A 19,419-nucleotide genomic window follows, 5' to 3' on the forward strand; every position below is an offset into this window, starting at 1 on the left:
TCTTCATTCCAGATGTTTGAAACATCCCAAATTCTTTTGGAGAAAGAATTTTTAGTTTCATTTCCACTATCAAATTAATTTCACATTTTATTATTATTGCTCTTTATGCATACTGTTAATGATTGGATGCAGGATGAGCATCAAATACCATTATAAATGCTAGTGTAGTCATACTACTTACCTAAGTGTTATACATGATTTGGAAGGTTCATAAAGTATAAGCACTTTATATATTTGCATCATATTTTGTATGAAATACATATAAGTACCCCAACCACTGTAAGAATTTTTGATGCTCACAGATGGGTATGGTATGCATTTGTCACTGATCTGCCATATACACATTTTCTTTCTGACCTGTTAAAGATGTTGTTAATTTATTCAAGACCAAATTAATCTCCGTATAGCATTCAAGTCAAAAAAATGTAACATAGTCCATTCTATGAATGCATATATAGTGTGGAATAATAAAATCAGAGTAAAATACAAAGGAAAAGCTGAAGAAATAATTATATTTCAATGAATTCTTGTTCAAATTTATCAAAGGGTGTTTTTTATTTTAAGAGGGAGTGAGATTGATGAGTTCCACAGGCTTACAAAGGGCAGTGGTGCATTGGAGCTGCTCCTGCCAAGGTTGTCCAAATATAGCATATGGATCACAGATATCCATGGATAATACCTGGTTTTTGCCGATCCATGACAGTCCCTATCATATTCTGTCAAACAAACTTATAATAAAACAAGCAATCTGTTCCAAAATAAGCATGAACCATATAATTGTCTCATAGATCCTAATTGTTATTTCCTGGGCCAAAGCAAAAAATTATTCTAAATAACAATTAGAATCTATGAGACAATTATATGGTTCATGCTTATTTTGGAACTGATTGCTTTTTTTATTATAAGTTTATTTGACACAATATGATGAATATACAATTCCATCACCATACATAGAAATTGAGAGCAAATATTTCATGAAAACAAGGATTCCAGGCTATTCCAAAGTTTTGAGTGCCTATGATTACACATATGTAGCCCTACATATTTGTCACTGTCTCAGTTGTTAGTCCAGCCATCGAGGCCTTAGAAAAAAACTCAACCCCATATGGTTATCAAAAATCCTGGACCCCCCTTGTATTACTTTTTGAAATCTGATATTGGAAATAATTGGATGCAGCTTGCAGAAAAGTGTAACATTTTACTATACTGTTTTGTTTTCTAGTGAGTGAAAAGTCCTAACATTAAATGTCGGAGTTTTCTAATATTGGTTACAGCCGGTTACTGCCAGTTCCAACCGATGCAATCACTGGTGGCCGTTCGGACCGGTTACAACCGAAGAGTGGTTGATTGAAACCATGTTCAAACCATCGTTTCAACCAAGTCCTAACCAAATTTCAACAACGTGTACTATGATCACAACCGTATTGTAAGCGTGAAGCGATGAGAAAGTTGTAGTCTAGTTTTTTGTAGTCTACTATATATTTTGTAGTCCCTAATTCTATTCAACGTTGTCGTCTATTGTATTGTATTGTATTGTACTTAGTGGTCGTAGGGTATTCTATTTAATTCTATTCGACTTTGTAGTATTGTTTTCTATCTATTGTATTGTACTTACTTGTGTCTATTCTCTATTCTATTCTATTCTACTTAGTAGTTCTATTTATTCTATATTGCATTAGCCGGGATTCGAACTCTTTAGCTTATGGTCTTACTTACCTTTGGTTAGTGATCGATAGTTACCGCTATGCCAGCGGGTCATATATTTAGTATATAAATTGGGTTAACATAATGAGCAATTGGTTCTCAAGCAGTATATAGAGCTCCTTAAACTTAAAGCACACCGATGCACTTCACACCTTACATGTGCATGATGAACATAACAGTGAACAAACGAGATTGAAGGCATCCATAACTACAGACAGTGGTGACTAAGTTTTGCGCGCGCGTGGTTTGCGAGGCTTGCGAGTACCTGGTACAGCCTCAACAACCTCCGCCGCTGTGTCCTGAACAGTTCCCTTCTCCCTCGCCTTCCCTTTTTTTGACTTCTCTACAACCCTGGCTTCTGGCGTGACCAATGTAGATGGAGCTGCATGACGTGTTGTTGAAAGTGGCTGTTCCTGTGCGACAGACGCCGGATTGCTAGGGCTGTGCTCCTGCGATGGTCCGGCGCTGATGATTCTTTTTTCGGCATTAGAACTGGTGGGAAGAGTGTCGAGGGCGACTTGTTCGATATTTCCGTGAGTAGCAAGTTCAGCAGGGGCAAGGGAGAGTGTGTGGAATTGATTGGTTGCATCCTCAATGCCACTGCTTTCGTCCCCATCTCCTGGATCATTCGCGATCGTATTCACCATAGCCGACCCGAAGATAATTTGATTGTAGAGGTCGAATAGCACTTTCCCATATGGAGTGTTGAGTTTCTGGATGATAAACATCTTGTACAAGGTAAAATCTTTCCTGTAGTCGATACCAGTCACAGCTCCCTTCCCAGCGGAAAGCTCAGGATCAGGAGAGAAGATGAAACGAACCTTATTGAAAGGAAGAAACCAATTAAAAAGTTACATAGTTCGCAAGCAGTTTAAAACGTACCAGAATGGCGATGCCGGCAATAGAACCAGGCGTCACACCAAGAAGCCCCCACAAGGTGGCACGCGTTTTCGGCTTTGCGTATTTGCCGACCTTTGTAATTGACGCAGCGCCAGTCAATAAACCTTTGAGAGCCTGATAGCGAGTGAGCGATCCAGCGTACAACGATGTAATTGAAGGCTTACCAAAACAAGCTGTGGGTTCATGAAAACTTTCGTTCGATCATCGATACGGCGTCCGTCCGACTCTCGGGCAGCATATAAAACAGGAGCGAACTTGGGGTACTTATTCCGTGCCATGTCCCAACGCAGAAGCTCCTGGAAGTCATTGTTGCTTGCCCGCTTGGCAGCATGACTAGCACCGATTTGATTCACAACATCACGAAGTTCGGCACCAAATATCTTCGGAATGATCTTGTCGCGAAGCTCTTTGAGAAACGTTGAGCGAACCTTATGGTGTTTATTGCAAAACTACAAATATCGTCAGAATTGTTGCGTGAAGTAAAAGACTTGTAAAACTCACTAAGACGCCGAATTGACTGTGCTCCCTCATCAAACCGTGAAAGCGTTCAGGAACCGTCTCATATATTTCCAATAAGACGCCAGCTTCCTCAGCCGCCTTTGTAACGTATCTCTGGGGGCTGTTGACGAGACTCTGTTGGGGATGAGAACTGTTAGTAATGACTGTATTGTAGTTGTCCGGAAGGAACAGTTCGCAGGTAAGGCTGAACATTCGACCAATTGACGTGATCTCCTCTTCATGCTTTGCAATAACTTGAGGATACCCACTGTTGCCTTGACTACGTCGCGAGCGCTTTGGCTGGTTGACTTTGATCGTCGCCAACTCTTCACAAAGTTGACAAACCTCCTTATCGCGCTTGCCACACAATAACTGTGCTTTTTTTAAATCCTAAACTTTCCAGTGAACGTAGAACTTTGGATACAAAGAGAGTACGAACCTCGTCATACTCTTCTCTTGTTGGATTTGAGCTGATAGTCAAGAGGTGTGCCGTTCCACTGCGAGAAAGGAGATCATTCTCGGGGTCAGACTCATCCGAACTCGACGATCCGCTGGATGGAGCATCAAACTCTTCGCCACTGGAGCTGGGAGGTTGGAGTTGGCGGCGAGGCATACCGAAAGGAGTCCGTCAGCAGCGTAAGTGTGAAGGTGAGCTTGAGTTGTCAACGGGGAAGTTTGAAATTTGAGCGAGGTTTGATATTTATTGATATCTTGACGTAATTTGCAGCAAGGCGTCGGTATTTTCGAGTTATTCACCGTTGACTTGCATGGCCGGTGAGTGTATTAAATGCACTGCCATGTAATAGCGTGCCAAGCATGGTACTACATAAATCTGAAGCAACGATGAGCAGGGACAGAAATAAACAAGACGTACTACATTGTTCTGCATGTCACTCTAACCCCGCTCTTTCAAATGGATAGAAAGATCTGTTTTTTTAGTTAGTTGCGTTGATTGGAAACTCGCACCTACCAACAGATTGTTCAGGTTAAAAGACCTTACCAATACTGTGGACAGGTTGAATCTGGGAGAGGTAATAAATATTGACACTCGTGCCGATTTAAAATTAACACCGGTTGCGTCGGACACTTGGGCATCATATGTGCTGCATGAAATCAATGAGGCTGGAACTCCAGGCCACAAAGCAGGATCGGATAAGCGGCCGTTGATGTGAGCCAACTACAGTCTGCATGCCGCCAGCCATGCAAGCACTCACAGTTGCAGTCCCCAAGGGCTCAAAGAGCATGACTGTAGGAATTGAGGAAGAAACGGAGGGAGGGTGTCGAGTCCTGATCAGGCATCTGCGCGTTCCTCGCTTCTACGATGATCCGTTTGAAGGAGGATTTGAAAATTGAGGGGTCCGTAGCGAAGCGATATGAGGAGAATACCATTGAGGAGGGGTGCCTGGCAAGGAATTGTTCACGGGTAGTGGTAGGGAGGGAATCCGGTCTTCAACATCCTCCTCTTCCACTAACACCCTTCGACATCGAGTTCAGGGGGCTCAGTTTCGCGCTCGGTTTGAGGCAATGATGGTGGTGGATCCACAGCACGTTCATTGCTTTGATTGTGTGAATGGCTGGCTTGTTTGGGGTAGCCGACTGAGCACGAAGGTTTGCAAATGCGTCGAGTGGGAGAGGCAGCGGAGTTTGTGGGACAAGTGGCATGTTCGGTGAAGTCGTGACAGGCTCCGAGTCAGAAATTTGTGCGTTCGCAGTGTCAACACTAGCTGAGGCTCTACGAGAGCTTCTTCGACGTCTCGCCGTCGGAGATGGAGCAGTTCTATCCTCTGCTTTACTTGGTAAGTAGTGTTCGCAAGTTCAGTTCAGTCCGGTTTTTTGCCCCCAAAACGCGCAACCGCGGACCGCAACCGGTCTAGGACTGACCCAGATATTGAGGGAACCGAACCGAACCACCTAGGACCGGTCTATTTCGGTCTATGGAGCCGGTTCAGACCGATCCAGACCGGTTTTTTTGCGTATAATTTATTATACCAATATAAACCATTTGTATCTTGACTATTATTACTCTGAAAAATAAACGGGTTATATGAAATAGTAAAGCATGTAAATACCCATTATTCTACCAATTTTGAAGAGATTTAATGAATATTTGACATAGCTATGACTGAAACCGAATTACATCTCATAGAGACTCGGGTAAAATATGGATTTGGTTATATCTTTTTCAAATTTTAACCGTTTTTGATGAAACAAAAACCCAATAAAAGGTAATAAACGTGGTTACAAGGGTATGTAACGCACGTGACCGTTTAACCGGTTGCAACCGATCAAAACCGGTCTTTGAACGGTTTTAATATATTTTCGAAATGAGGCAACCGGCAACCGGACCAACCCCAAATTGGGGCAACTGCAACCGAAAAAAAGACCGGACCATGGTCCGGTTCAGTTCGGTCCACCGGTTTTTTGCGGTCCTATGGACTGAACCTTTAAACACTATTGGTAAGGACCTCTTCATCCTTCGGGTCTTGAAACACCTACCAAACCTTTTTTTTCTTGTCTTTCCAAAGGTCTCAGCGCCTACCATTGCCATCCCATGCATAGAGAGGGCGTTTCGCGGACGGCGATACGTCGTCTCAAAGCCTCAGAGAGCCATAGAAAGGTGGAAGAGTTCCGGAAGATAGAGGGTGGCATGGGGCCATTCTGCAGAAGACGAAATGTCGTCTTGGTGCCAGGAGGGATGCAAGACACTGTGGAACAGTCGAAAAAACTTGCCAGCATGTAGAGAGGGTGTTGGGCGGACGACGACTTGAAGATCAACAGTACGGCTCGATGAAACTTGCGTTGAAGGTGATCAGGGCGTAGTTGATGTAGTTGGTGACGTTGCAAAGGCTGGGGAACCTTTGGGAGCTGGTAACGGACGTAAACAACCTTCAAACATGTAAGCAATCACCTTATGACGCAATCAAACGTGAAATTCACCTTTATCCGAAAGCTACAGCATGCAACTGATTTCAACAAGGTCAACGACGTCCCAACGCGTTCGGCAGACGTTGATACGTCGTGTTGAGCATTGGAAAGGTGGATTGAAGGCGGTAACGTGTTGAAGCGGCTAAAGGTGAAATGTAAGTCCATGAACTGCATAACAATGGAAACTAACGACTTACTTGGAAGATTGACAGTAAACACGCCGCAACTTGAAGACGGACTTGCGTTGAGGGCGGCTAGGGCATACTTGGTGACGTTGCAAAGGCTGGGGAACCTTTGGGAGCTGGTAATGCACGTAAACGACCTTAAAAGAAGTAAGTAATCACCTCATAACTCAAAGCAGCATACAACTTACCTTTACCCAAAAGCTACAACATGTGACTGATTTCAAGAACGTCAACAACGTCCCAAACGCGTTGGGCGGACATCGATACGTCGTGGCGAGCCTTGGAGAGCTGGATGGGAGGCGGTGACGTGGCAAAGCGAAGAAAAAATTGAATAACAAAGGTATGTCGAACCCTTTGCCGTATCTTCATTAACTGTTGGCGCCGCCGCGTGTAGTCGTTCGTCATTAACGGAAAACACAACTGAGTCCCGGGAGCACCACGTCGTGCCCCGATAGCGATTGGCGGACTTTGATACATTGCGTCAATGCAAAACGGGGCTGGGATGACTCTAAATGAAACAGGTGAGTTTTTTTTCGTGTGTATGGTGTTGAAATACTGAAAAACCTTTTTATCTTTGCCTTTTGCAGGTTCTCAATTGCAACCCATCCCATCCAGCATCCAAAGGCGACCCATGCATCGAGAGGGTGTTTGGCGGACGACGATACGTCGTCTCAACGCCATGGCAAGGTGGAATGATTCTGGAAGCAGGAGGGTGATGTGGGACCGTTTTGCGGAACTCGATACGTTGTTTTGGGGCCAGGAGGGGTTCAGGATGTTGTGGAAGGGTCAGAAACACTTGCTACCACTCAGGGAGGGTGTTTAGCGGATGGCGATACATCGTCTCGACGTCGTGGCATGGTGGAAAGGTTTTGGAAGTAGGAGGGTGACGTGGGACCGTTTGGCAGAAGACGATACGTCGTCTTGACGCCAAGAGGGGTGCATGACGACTGGTAGCTACCACTTACATCATGTACTCCTGAGCTGTACCATAGAAGTTCCTGCTTAGCTACCATGAATGAAATGAAATGAATTTTCATTCATTCACGGCACCTGTTTCATTCTAGATAATTTATTCTGTTTCATTCATTCCTGGCGACTGTTTCATTTTTTTCTTTCATTCCACCAGGGCAACTGTTTCATTCCTTGCTTCATTCTTCTCAGGTGCCTATTTCATTGTTAGAGCTGGGAAAATGATTATGTAATTGATACAAAATATTTAAGTGCCTTATTTGGCAACAGCATGCCTATCTCATTGTGTATTTGAGCCTCAAATGCAAAAGTACCCCCATATGGCCTCCCACACCACTGCAGTAGGGCACAACACATATCAGGCATAATTGTATATTATTTCCTTATTTAGATGTGTGTTAAAACATCGAAATTGTTGCCTGAAAGAATGAAACAAAAATGAAATAACTGCCTGGAAAGAATGAAATGAAAATTCCATGGCAATGAATGAATGAAAAAAATGAAACAGTTGCCAGGAATGAATGAAACGAAAGAATAAAGCAAAAAATGAAACAGTTGCCATGGTGGAATGAAATTAAAAAAATGAAAGAGTCACCAGGCATGAATGAAACAGAATAAATTGCATTCTTGTCAGTAGAAATGAAGAAAAAATTGAGATGAAATGAAATGAAACAAAAAGTATTTCATTCTCGACGGCAATGAATGAGAATGACTTGGAATGAAACAGGTGCCGTGAATGAATGAAAATTCATTTCATTTCATTCACGGTAGTTAAGCAGGAACTTCTATGGTACATGCCAGGTTTTACATGATGTAAATGGCAGCTACTAGTGGCATGACGTTGTGGAAGCGTCTGAACACTTGCCACCACGTAGGGAGCGCGTTTAGCGGATGAAAATACTTCGTCTTGTTGCATGGGAGACCGATGGGGAGGAGGAAGGGTTCGGGAAGCTGGAGGGTGGCGTCGGACTGTTTTGCGGAGGACGATACGTCGTCTTGAGGCCAGGAGGGGTGCATATTGTTTTGGAACAGTTGGAAAAACTCTAAATTGTGCGTTGTAGGACACACATTTCAGCAGCCTTCGAGAAGCCGTATTGGGGTTTGAACTGGTAGTTAAGTAGGTGAGCGGTTGGAAATGAATGGGAAGAGGGAGGAGGGTACCATGTCATGCGAGTGCTTAACGACCTCGAATCGATAAGCTAATTCTGCACTCCTGTATCCTACGGCAAATCTACATGAGTGTCGTTCAGCTGGTAGACAGGCAAGGAGAGCATGTACCTTTGACCTAACAAAAAGCGTATAAGATCCTACACATTGCGCGCCGTGTCAAGTCTATCCTGAAGACTTTGGCCTCGACGTGAGATGAGACGCGCTCGTTGGACACGTTATCGCTCATGCTGATTCCTCGCATACCTCACCCATTCCATGAGCTTCCCATGTGCCGCAAAAACCTTTGCAGGAATAGAATCTCGACTCCTCTTCTTGCCTCCCTCGCGACGATCATGAACTTTTTGATAAGATCTTAATATCCCCCAAGTTCTTGTTTGTGCAGAGGGACGTTCAAATGTGGGGTAAGATGTGTATGCTAGCCGGAAAGGGGCATCGTTGAACTCTTGTGAGATTGCTTCGATGATAAGTAGTGGGAGAGCTCCGCGGATTAGTGAAGAGACAGAGTGATTACATCACATGATCTCAAAGATAAGATTCTCATCATTTCTGTCATCTGTCACCCCCTTCACTCTTGTCAGCTTCTCGGGGTCAAAACATTATCATAATCTTATATTTTCTATCCGTCTCAATATTGCATATTCCTTCTACATTACTATTTCATATATATATTGAATTTAGTGGTTTAGAAACCGGTAGGCTTCAACCCTTCGCAGTCGGAGAAACATATCTGTATCAACAGTGTCAACAACGTGATACTCATCTGGTTTCTCAAATTCTGGAACAATATATGCACCCCGAATGATGGAGCCAACAGGAATAAACTCTGCCTCACGACGGTGTTTAGCACGAAGATGGATAAGGCCAAGGTCCCGCTCTTTTCGCTTCAAAAGTCCTGTTGGTCCATCTAATGGGTGAACTAGTGCAAAAGGATAGGGTGTGTCTGCCAGTGTGAATGTGAAGATGAAAATGAGGCGGGCAAATATGAAGACATCTGATGCAGTTGACATCTTCACCATTACACAGTCATAGCGTGGAGCATTGTTGAAAGAGGGATTGCAGCGAAGCAGATCCGTCTCCTTACGCCATATCACACAAGACTCATAATGAATGTGGAGATATCGAAATTCAGTGATCTGGATAGTTATTTTTCACATTTATCAAAACTATGCAATAAATGAGACTTACTGTCGTATGCTTATCGACTGTGAAGTATTTGTTCTCCGGACGTGGAATATTGTGGACAACACAGAATTGATTGAGGAAAGGAATTAACTTTTTTCGAAAGTCTTTGAATGCAACATCTGTGTCCTTGAGTTGCATCTCAATGTTGTGAATTGTTTCTGGGGGTTGTTTTGCTCCAATCTTCAGTTTACCGTTTTTATATGGATTGATATGTACTTCTTCCTCAGATTCTTCCTCCTGTGATGTCTTAGAGGTAGCATGTGAGGCATCATAGACATCAATGCGCTCTCGAATGCAAAGTGAAATGAGACGCCAATGATCAAAGGTTAGAATCTATAGTTAAGTGAGATTGGTCATTTTTCATGAATTTAAAATGGTAAGAAATCACCTGGGGAACAACATCCTTGAAATTGGTTTGACGGAGATAGATTTCTCGCAGTGGGCCATGCATTTTTTCATTTGGCTTGGTACTTGTATTTTTTGTGGCACCTTTTTCTTCAATATCATCAAAGATATGCTCAAGGGCATGTCGCTTGGGGAAACTCCAGTTCTTCAAACTTTTTCCATCCTTTGGTGGTGCTCTAGACTCTTCATATTCCTGAATAAATATTTGAATCAGTCCTATATTATTTGAGAGGTTGAAACTGACCTTCAATACTTTACAAAAATATGCTACCTCTCTCCTCCCCGCAGCAATTGTTTCAGAGGTTTGAACTTCAAGAGCAGCATACATATCCACATTCAGATAAGCACGTGCACATTTCAGCAAACGAAATCCTTCTGGACTTGCAGATTCTGTTAGAATATTGTGTGCCACAAAGGGAAGCATCTTTCACAATCATAATGTTTATAAGAAGTCTTATTGAAAGTAGATATCAAAACAAACCTTCATGATATCCTCAAATTTCGTTGCATCTGTAAAATTTACAGATGTAAATTGGCTAAAATGGATCAAATTGCGCCAGCGAGGAAGTGCATTCATTCTGTATGATCAAATTAAGCATTTGATGAAGGGGTGAGTTATAACATACTGTGAGTCAGCTTGGCTAGCTAGTGAACGGTGTGATTGCAAGTAATCCTCTCTGATAACTTTGAGGATGTGCCTTCCCCCCAGTCCATGTGAATTGTTATGCATTCGATCAAATGAGAGTGCATGATGTGGGTCTGAATTCTCAATATCCCAGAAAGAATTCTATCCATCACATTAGTTGGAGGTAATAGAATCTGAAGGAAAGAGATAACTGACTTGTACACCTCGCAACCCTTTTTTCTTCAAGATTTCTTCAGCATCATCCTTTCTCCTACATTCATTTGCTTGATCAACTGTTGCTTTACTTTCCTCTGCTGTCCGAAGAGGATACTTTGTAGAAGCATCAGAAAGCTTGTCAAATGGCACAAGGCAAACAGGACAAGGGCATAAGCCCATCTTGCCCCGAATCAGAGCCATCACACACCTATGTGGTTGTAAAATGCTATCAATAAAGTATAAGTATTGAGGTACTCACTGTTCCTCATAGTCTGCTGAAAGAATCAAAATCAAGGCGAAAAGTCTGCGGATAATGTCGTCACCACACTTGAACCAGAATCCAAGTTTTGAATGGTCACGAATAGATTCAAGGAGTTTCCGGAAAGATTCATGCCAGACAACTGTTTTGAAATCAACATAGGCTTTTTTTCCTTTCTCAGTCTCATCTTCTAGGACCTAAAGAACTTGATATCAATTCCTGAATTAGCAATTGTTTTTGAGAAAGAAATCACAATTGGCTGCCACCCCACTACACGACCACCTCCAATACCTTCTCCATTTCGAATCCAGTCAGGTAGATTGGCACATCTCGCTATCACTGGATAAGCCTTTTCTGTACCAAATGATGATAGTTTTGCTTTATCTGCATAAAGGATGATGCAAAATGGTTTTCCATCTGGAGGAAGACGTGACTTTTGAGAAGTCAGATCATAATTCAATGACAACCAGAAAAAAACTTACTTGAATCTTCCACCACCTGTCTGCTGTCCATGGTTCATGGTAGAATCGGATAAAATGCTGCCCATCAAACTTATATAGCCGCTGTGCATCCCACTCAAAGTGTGGAGCAAGCTGGGGGTTGCCTGCCAGATCCAATGCCCAATCCCAGAGGTTTCGGTGATAGAATTTGAAGTGGTTGTCAGTTGTCCGATACTTTGCTGTGATAATATCCTCTTGAAACTATATAGAATATTTTTAGCCCATTGCAAAGTTGTTGTTAGTAAAAACCCACTGGAGTCATCATATGAGAAGCCTCTTTCCATATTTCTTTGATGTTTTGGTGGCTTTTCAGTGTAAATAGTGCATCAGGTGAACAGCAGTCTTGAAAAATTCAAAGCAATCCATTAACATCCTCCTCCTTCATCTGTGATTTGAGGATGATCTCTGCAAATTCAAAATCTTTTCTGGTTGTAAAAGGGTACCAGGGCTTTCCATATTTATGGAACGGAAGTGGTTCCTTGGGTGAAGAGAGGCCATACTCTTCAAAATGATTGATTTGGGTTGGTCGGCCACTGTGAGGATGGTATTCAGTCTTGATATCATCAATTTCATAGCTAGGCTCATCATCCTGGTCTTTTGAAAATGAACTACATTAGTGATACCAAGATATAATAGAGTATGACATACAAGGCTCTGGGTTGCCAACTGTGCTAAATAAAGGAGGACTATCTTCAATTTCTATAGGAGCAGGTTCACTGTCAATGCCTGTGACCATGACTGATCTAGATCCTGAGCTTTCGTCTGGCTGATTCAGAGCTTCAATATCTGAAGGAAATTATAAATCAATAAAATGATGAGGATCAGAGAAATAACATTCGGTACCCAATAGTTGATGACTTGTTTGCATGATTGTCTCTCTCCCACGCAAAATAAGCCCATCTAGCAAGAAATACCTTCATAATGATATTTTTTGTGATAGGATTATCTACTCACCCCGTTCACTCCTCTTCTCTTGCTTTCTCAACTTCTTTTCATAAGCCTTGTCACTCAAGTCATTCTCATGCTTTCGTCGGCAAGAAGTTTGGTGTGCTCCGATACTGCGTGTGTTAAAGGGCAAGTTACAATACTGGCAATTAACCTTTTCTTTTGGCTTCTGACACATCGATTTATGAGCCCTGAGGGCACGCTGGGAATTGAATGTAGACCTGCAAGTTGCACACTCGAGCATCTGAACAAGATGGTGGTGGTTCAGAACCAACAGTTTGTTATCTATTATTGCAATATCTGATGCAGTTGCAATCTGCATTGAAATTGGTAGCAATAACTACGGACCGATCTCAACCGGCTTGGCAGGAGTCAACACCATTGCAATGATCGTTTTGGGTTGAAACCCAGAAGAAACCGGCGTTCTGACATGATTGCAACGCCGGCCAGTTGTAACCGAGAAAAAAAAAGTCCAACATTAATGATACACTACCCCCATTTGATACACTTTTGACTGGCAAATATCTCGCTCAATACTAGGCCGATTTTTACAAAATAAGTTGTAACAAGTAGTACAAACTCATATCTACCACTGTATATAATTTGGATGCATTTGAGGCAGAATTGGCAAAGCTGTGGAGCATACAAAATGGACTGTTTTTCAGAAATAGCCAAATACAGTCAAACCCCTCAATGATACACCCATAATCTTAGTTTTTCTCTGTGAAGTGTGGGTCAAATATTCTGAAATTTGGTATGGTCATAGAAGGGCATTTATCTGACATTTTCATGTAGTTTTTGTAGAGAAATGTTGTGCTCAAATTTGTTGAAGTTAATTTCTCATTTTGGGTGTATCATTAGCAGGTGGATGACTGTACTTATCTTTATTGTTGGCCAGGCTAACGCTATTTTGATATAATTTATTATATTATTAAAATTTGATAAGAGGATTTGTGACAGCGATCTGATTGTTCGCTGCAATCCACTGTCAGCACCAAGTCAGCACAGCAATCAGCTGGTTTTTTGAATGAGCTCAGATGGTAGGGAAATTACCAGATTGTCATACAAAATTATCATGTAAATAAAAAATGTCAGTTTTGAGCAGGATGCCCGCAGTGAACGAAGGGGCGGGGCAGACGCGACGCGACGCATTGGGTCACGTGATTACATAAACAGTGCGCATGTCTATCTGTGACGGTAATGGGGACCCCATCAAACGAGAAAGGGAAGGAAGTCGAAGGTCCGAAGCAAAGGCAGACCATGTCCTTGTCGGCAACGGTACTAGTCATCACTGTCATTGTGAATCGATTCTAGAAGTTTTTCTTCACGTCAAAGTTATAAATGATCTCATTTGCTACCACTGTCGAAAAAAAAAACTACTTCCAAATATGTCGCGGATGCCAAATGCCATTAATCAGGATATATCTTGCGAAACAACTCTGACAGGGATTGGACAGGGATCAGACAGGGATTGCACTCGTCTTCAATGCATCACATTAGACTGGTGACCCGAACCCTCGATCACGTGCCTTGCATCCCAGCGGCTGCTTGGCGGCCCGGCGCTTTGGGACTGATCAACACGCTGGAAATCAGCTCTACCTCTCTTCGTGGCGATGTTCAAGGGACCTGCCCCCGATCTTCAAAGATCACATACCGCGTCCAGATATGCACACCCCTCTCTTTCCACTCTTCCCCCTGACGTCTTGATTCAAATCCAAACTTTTCTGGAAACAGACGACATCATCTCTCTTCGCAAGGTATCGATCATCCTATTTCCAGAATGTTTAACATTAACGGTTTCCTTATCATTTCTCTTTGAGACCTCTCAAGTCTTGTGCACCGTCACAAAATTGCGAATTGTGTGGATCAACGCCTTGCGCCAAGTGTGTTTGATGCACGGCATAAATCTGTCCACGTTCTACCCACTTGAAAATATTTCGCAAATCGAACTTGAACATGCCGCCTTCTCACCTTTTAGATTTATAAAGTACGCAACGGATAACATCCCCTCTGAAGGAGTAAAATACGCAACGGATAATATCCCCTTTGAAGGAGATATTAAATCCGTTGTGACTCGCATCCTTGAGCCTCGATTACCGCCCGTCATTCCGACGGATGAGGACGTACCCTTTGATTGTCACACTCTTTTGCTTATTCCGGGCGGTCGGTTCTTGTTTACCGATACGATTCAACACGGCGTCGCCCTTTGGGACCTCGGAATTCATGCAGCAATCCCAATGAAACTGTCCCCTCTAGCTGTGCTTCCGACAACAGAGGAATCTTTTGTCAGATTCACCAGCCCAACTCCGGACGGTCACGGCGTTTACGTTTGTGTTGAAGAACAGGTGTAAGCATCTCAGCAATTTTTATTTCTCTATGCTGCACATCCCACACACATCATAGGAACTTGTACACAGACACCCGCGTGTCAATCTACGAAATATACCCATCCTCTGCGGACGTGGCTTTCCGTCTTACCCATTCCTTGAAGGTCAAAGGAGCATTTGATAACGCATACATCTATAGAAACACACTGGCCTGCAGTCATGATAACCATCTCATCACGGTCTGGGATTTTATTCAAAACAAAGCAATCAGTTGGGAGTACAATGCAGTACTTCGACCGAATGGCGTCAGTGACTTTCCAGAAAACAATCACCCCATGTACTGACTATCTATGTTCTACAAGGTTATACTTTATACCGACACCCTCCTTCTCGTTGAATTCGGGAAATTGACTGTCTGGGACGTGCCTGGCTCACTGTATCTGCCGGTTTCGGACGACATGGGGCCTGCGTTTATCCGGCTCCTTCCTAGATCGGAAATTAATACTCCATTGCCAGCTGAATCCTTTCGCGTTTCTCCCCCTAGTCAGTGGCTTTCTGCAGGACAGTCGAGACTCCCTTTCTTTGGATTGTGCAGCCCGACGCCCGACATAGAAGGGGAGGAACTTGATGATGCAAGTGCTTCTATGCGATGCTACACGTTCAAACCTGTTTCAAGCCTTTCCGATAACCCAGAATTGCAGGCGTTTGATCCACAACCAGTGGGCGTCGTGAACTCTTTTCCCATATCGACGATGTCCGAGAACTTTCTACGACATATACGGTTTTGTGGCAAGTCGCTTACCGTAGCGTGGCATGCCGGTGACGAGGTAAATGTCAGCCTTATGGAGATGCCACAGGGTGATCCGGACAGCGTGGCCACCCTCTTTATTCGACGTCTCTTCAATAATGAGGAGGCGGTCGCACTAAGGGATTTCGACTTTTGTCCCGCAGCGGGTCGATTGGTTGTCACGACGGCAGCTGGCGATATTCAAATTATGGATTTTCTTACTCCCCCTACCCCCGTAAGCGTCTAATGGTTTCAACATTCATCCAAACTGACCGTGTTTGCACCTTGATAATAGATACAAGTGAACTTCAAAATTTCAGCCGAGGATCACTCGTGAATTAAGAGTGAGAATAGATGGAGGCCGTTCCTCTTGCAACAAATATAGCTTGCCATACCGGCAGACTTAGTAAATAGTCCCACTCAAAAAGAAAAGAGAACGGTTGAGAGATGCAAGAGAGAAATATATATGCAATGATTATAGGCTTTGGTAGAACGCGACGTTGAATCCAAGTTTATGATGCACGAATCCGAGCAAAGTTGAATTATGAGTAGAGGTGGCCGAAGGAACCAATCAGTACGATGTAAGTCTATAATAATAGATAGTAGCAGAATTAACTGCTCCTAATGTCGAGTTTTGAAAACGGCTCAATCAATGGGGATGTAAGCCATTCTTCTGGTCATTCCCTCAAAGATCAACAAAGCGCTTAACCTTGTTAAGCCACTTGACATATTCCTAACGTAAAGGCATCAGCACTGCGAGAGACGTGGTAGAATATGTTGCACAAACCTGTTGTTCCTTGTGTGCGGCATAGTCGGGAATGAAGGCGGCGACGTTTTCATTGATGCCACGCTCTTGCAGGTACTTGTCAAATTCATCCTGGACACCAACGTCAAGGGTCTCGAACTGAAAAGGTTTCATCTTCAACAAAGGTTGATGCGAAAAGTAGAGGAAAAAAGTACTGCAGGACCAATGTACAAACCACGGCGCTTCCAGTCAGCTTCGGCGGTGAGTTCTTGACTGAGCTTAGCATCTTCGTAGAACGAGATGTTCTCAATCAAAAAGTGTGAATCCTGGCAGACCATGTCGACACTCAACGCCCCAGGACCACTGGTCTAGGAACGGAAATCAGTGTAAGGAGGGCCGTGAGAGAAATATATGGACATAATACCTTGGTAATAGTAAGAGCGGCACGAACAGGATTGGAAGGATTGGGACTCTCATCAGCCTCGTCGCCAGCATCTTCATTTTCAGGCTCGAACTCGGTGTCAGCCTGAATGTCGGCAATGGAAAATATAATACGGATGCTGGGTTGTCAAACCGAGTAAGAAACTTTCGTGCAGCGGAGCAATGGACCCACTTTTCATCGCCAAACTTGCGTGTCAGCGCAACCTCGTCGTGACCGGGAATATCTTCGATCTGCGCAAGGTTCGCATCAGCATTTTGCTCAAGAAACTTCAGTTGGCACCCTGACTCACAGACCATACGCCCTGCTCCAAGAAGTTCCGCAGGAACTCGGGTGATGATGCTTCGTTGGTCCTGGCCTCCTTCTCATACTGCAGCTCCTCTTGCAGTTTTTGTGAGAGGGGGATGTCCGCTACACAGCACGTTAGAAGTAGCAGAAAAGGAAATCCAACGAAACATACACGCTCCACTACCCAGCCGTCTGGCAGAACCTGAGAACGCCCTCACCGGTGGTGTCACCGTCACTGCTGCCCGAGGAGCAGCCAATGCAGAGACCCGCATGCCAGATACGATGCGGGACCGCGAGGCAATGCGAGAAACTTGGCAGAGAGAACGGAGAGCAGACATGGTTACTCGCGGAAGAGAGGTTTGGTAAGACCTGGTGAAACGATGAATTTTTCAGTCGACGTCACGCGTGTTTGTTTGGCACCAAGATGCGTAGCAAATAAGCTTCCCCGAACTTTGAAGTTTGCTTGCAGTTGAACGTCAAACCCCATTTCATGAAAACGAAAAGCCGCAGCTCTCACTCATAGACGACTGATACAGTTTACATATAATGTCGTTTCTTCGAGACTCCGACTTGGACTATAGGGCGCGTTCGAACTCTATGTACTCACTGCTGGCACTAAGTAGGTGCACGAGGCATTTTCTTTCAGATTCCCTTCGCACTAGGCCCCATTCGAGTGTTCATTCTAAATATGTTCCTCCAATGTTCCTTAAGAAACATTGAAACAGTAACTTATCTCTATTTTGGAGATAAACGCTACATTTGGTTCTGATTTTATTGCACAGACAACCATATGTTTCACTCGTTTCAGCTCGTTTCAGCCAAGAGGCTGAGCCAACCAACCTCGATATTCCAAAGATGGAAAAACTCAGAAGGAAATTTAACCAGCGGTTCCTCTTGCGTCTCTTCTGGACGCTTTTTTATCGAAGGCAACAACTCGGAATAGTGGACAAGGGTGTTTCCTGCCGAGCCGGCCTCCTCGACAATCTCGGACGAGCTTTCATCAAATTGCAGAAATGCCCAAGCCTCAACCAGGCACTGCCCAAAATTCGATGTTCTATTAAAAATACTACCGTTTGGCGTGATCGAACTCCTATCAACGTTGTTCCTTCGCTTTACAAGATGTAGGCAGCCGTTTACAGGACTCATATGGTGCGTCGCCGCCGGAACAACTTTAAGCTACTATCAGCTTCATTTAGGTTCGTCAACTCCTCCCCTTGCGGTCTTTTGGCAGGAACAGAAGCGAGATGGATCATTATCCTGATAATCACTTTCATCTTCGCGCAGCAAATCCTGAAGTATTTCACGTTTCTCCTCAGGCATAGCTGCCATCTTCTGAGGTCCTATTGCATCGACAACATCCTGCTGAATGCCTAGGTGAGTACTTGTCTGGCCATTGATGGTGCATCTTAACGTACCAGCAGTTCTCGCGACAGTTTATTAAGGATATATGCTTCCCGCAAATCGTCGATGCACTCTATTGCAGCTTCTTTCGCAGTTGGTTCGTCCAGCTCACCCTCGTCGATCAATCTTTAAATTTCGGAGTCAGCTCAGGCAACGTCGAGTGGGGTAAGTTGTACGTGTTATAAAGCTGGCAGATTTCACCAGCGTCCCCGTCTGAAATGTATACAAACTCCTGATTTGCTTTGTTAATTTCGTCGTGGGGGAGATTGAAAAGGGTGGGGCAAGTTGGTGCGTTAGACATCTTGTTGCGCAAGTCATCGTTCACGCACACATTATAAGACGAATCCACTACAAACTCTTGTATCGGAAAGGGTAGTGGGTGTGCACAGAATAACAATGTTGCTACGCTATGGCTCAAGTACCAGTTTCGTCAACGTTCTGTGGGTCCGACATGATGTTGGATCACTCATCGAACGTTTCCATGCTGAGGCCGAAATAACAAAGAGACAGAAGTGCATTTCATAGGTCCAACAATGACGAAACAATAGGAAACAATCCGCTACAACAAGAACAGTGGCCTAACGTAGACCTGCCAGTGACCAGAACAATAATGGATTTGACGGGAGCTATGCATTTTGTGGGTCCTACAAATGTTCAACGTACTTACTTGTCCCAAAAAGCCAGTCCGTCATTCTGACGTTGTTATGATTACTTATTCGATGAAGATCTGCCCTGGAGAGCCGGAATTATGGCGTATGACATTTAGCTGCAGATATTGCAGTCGTTGTCTGAGCTCTCCATACATACTTTTGCAGATTGTGAAGGCTGCCATCCAAGCCCTCCTCTATAAAGTCTTTCACACAAAGCTGGTGATTACTTTTCCGGTGGAGAATTGTCGTGAAGAACCAGTAATATACTGCTTGACAGTCCTTCTGCGAACTTACTTATT

General features: G+C 43.8%; 8 protein-coding genes across 8 annotated transcripts; 4 read left to right on the forward strand and 4 right to left on the reverse strand.

The window, feature by feature from the left end:
* Positions 1–1,928: 1,928 nt before the first annotated feature.
* On the reverse strand, positions 1,929–3,715 carry LACBIDRAFT_306776 (uncharacterized protein; the record flags this gene model as incomplete). Its single annotated transcript, XM_001885574.1, has 5 exons — positions 1,929–2,525; positions 2,587–2,718; positions 2,769–3,053; positions 3,106–3,492; positions 3,542–3,715. 5 exons carry the CDS (start codon positions 3,713–3,715, stop codon positions 1,929–1,931), a joined length of 1,575 nt encoding a protein of 524 aa, XP_001885609.1.
* A 1,047-nt stretch (positions 3,716–4,762) lies between these two features.
* Positions 4,763–5,115, forward strand: LACBIDRAFT_306777 (uncharacterized protein; the record flags this gene model as incomplete). Its single annotated transcript, XM_001885505.1, has 2 exons — positions 4,763–4,802; positions 4,907–5,115. The coding sequence occupies 2 exons, from the start codon at positions 4,763–4,765 to the stop codon at positions 5,113–5,115; spliced, it is 249 nt and encodes an 82-aa protein (XP_001885540.1).
* Positions 5,116–5,637: 522 nt separating this feature from the next.
* LACBIDRAFT_331174 (uncharacterized protein) lies at positions 5,638–6,689 on the reverse strand (the record flags this gene model as incomplete). The annotated part of the gene is made up of 5 exons (XM_001885575.1): positions 5,638–5,988; positions 6,040–6,169; positions 6,225–6,349; positions 6,401–6,413; positions 6,586–6,689. The coding sequence occupies 5 exons, from the start codon at positions 6,687–6,689 to the stop codon at positions 5,638–5,640; spliced, it is 723 nt and encodes a 240-aa protein (XP_001885610.1).
* Positions 6,690–6,696: 7 nt separating this feature from the next.
* Positions 6,697–7,035, forward strand: LACBIDRAFT_306779 (uncharacterized protein; the record flags this gene model as incomplete). Its single annotated transcript, XM_001885506.1, has 2 exons — positions 6,697–6,733; positions 6,800–7,035. 2 exons carry the CDS (start codon positions 6,697–6,699, stop codon positions 7,033–7,035), a joined length of 273 nt encoding a protein of 90 aa, XP_001885541.1.
* Positions 7,036–9,025: 1,990 nt separating this feature from the next.
* LACBIDRAFT_306780 (uncharacterized protein) lies at positions 9,026–12,661 on the reverse strand (the record flags this gene model as incomplete). The annotated part of the gene is made up of 15 exons (XM_001885576.1): positions 9,026–9,484; positions 9,537–9,866; positions 9,922–10,131; positions 10,183–10,362; positions 10,420–10,516; positions 10,565–10,725; positions 10,780–10,987; positions 11,039–11,235; positions 11,292–11,471; positions 11,521–11,739; positions 11,792–11,843; positions 11,898–12,132; positions 12,187–12,324; positions 12,382–12,438; positions 12,493–12,661. The coding sequence occupies 15 exons, from the start codon at positions 12,659–12,661 to the stop codon at positions 9,026–9,028; spliced, it is 2,892 nt and encodes a 963-aa protein (XP_001885611.1).
* Positions 12,662–14,096: 1,435 nt separating this feature from the next.
* Positions 14,097–15,934, forward strand: LACBIDRAFT_306781 (uncharacterized protein; the record flags this gene model as incomplete). Its single annotated transcript, XM_001885507.1, has 4 exons — positions 14,097–14,830; positions 14,887–15,115; positions 15,173–15,832; positions 15,893–15,934. The coding sequence occupies 4 exons, from the start codon at positions 14,097–14,099 to the stop codon at positions 15,932–15,934; spliced, it is 1,665 nt and encodes a 554-aa protein (XP_001885542.1).
* Positions 15,935–16,039: 105 nt separating this feature from the next.
* LACBIDRAFT_306782 (uncharacterized protein) lies at positions 16,040–17,412 on the reverse strand. Its single transcript, XM_001885577.1, has 7 exons — positions 17,242–17,412; positions 17,074–17,192; positions 16,956–17,014; positions 16,767–16,902; positions 16,558–16,710; positions 16,385–16,501; positions 16,040–16,330 (listed from the first exon to the last, which is right to left on the reverse strand). The coding sequence occupies exons 1-7, from the start codon at positions 17,339–17,341 to the stop codon at positions 16,283–16,285; spliced, it is 732 nt and encodes a 243-aa protein (XP_001885612.1). The 5' UTR covers positions 17,342–17,412; the 3' UTR covers positions 16,040–16,282.
* Positions 17,413–17,924: 512 nt separating this feature from the next.
* LACBIDRAFT_306783 (uncharacterized protein) lies at positions 17,925–18,194 on the forward strand (the record flags this gene model as incomplete). Its single annotated transcript, XM_001885508.1, has 1 exon — positions 17,925–18,194. The coding sequence occupies one exon, from the start codon at positions 17,925–17,927 to the stop codon at positions 18,192–18,194; it is 270 nt and encodes an 89-aa protein (XP_001885543.1).
* Between the last annotated feature and the right edge of the window lie 1,225 nt (positions 18,195–19,419).

The sequence above is a fragment of the Laccaria bicolor genome, genomic scaffold (genome assembly GCF_000143565.1).
Source record: "Laccaria bicolor S238N-H82 LACBIscaffold_32 genomic scaffold, whole genome shotgun sequence".
NCBI lineage: Eukaryota > Fungi > Basidiomycota > Agaricomycetes > Agaricales > Hydnangiaceae > Laccaria > Laccaria bicolor.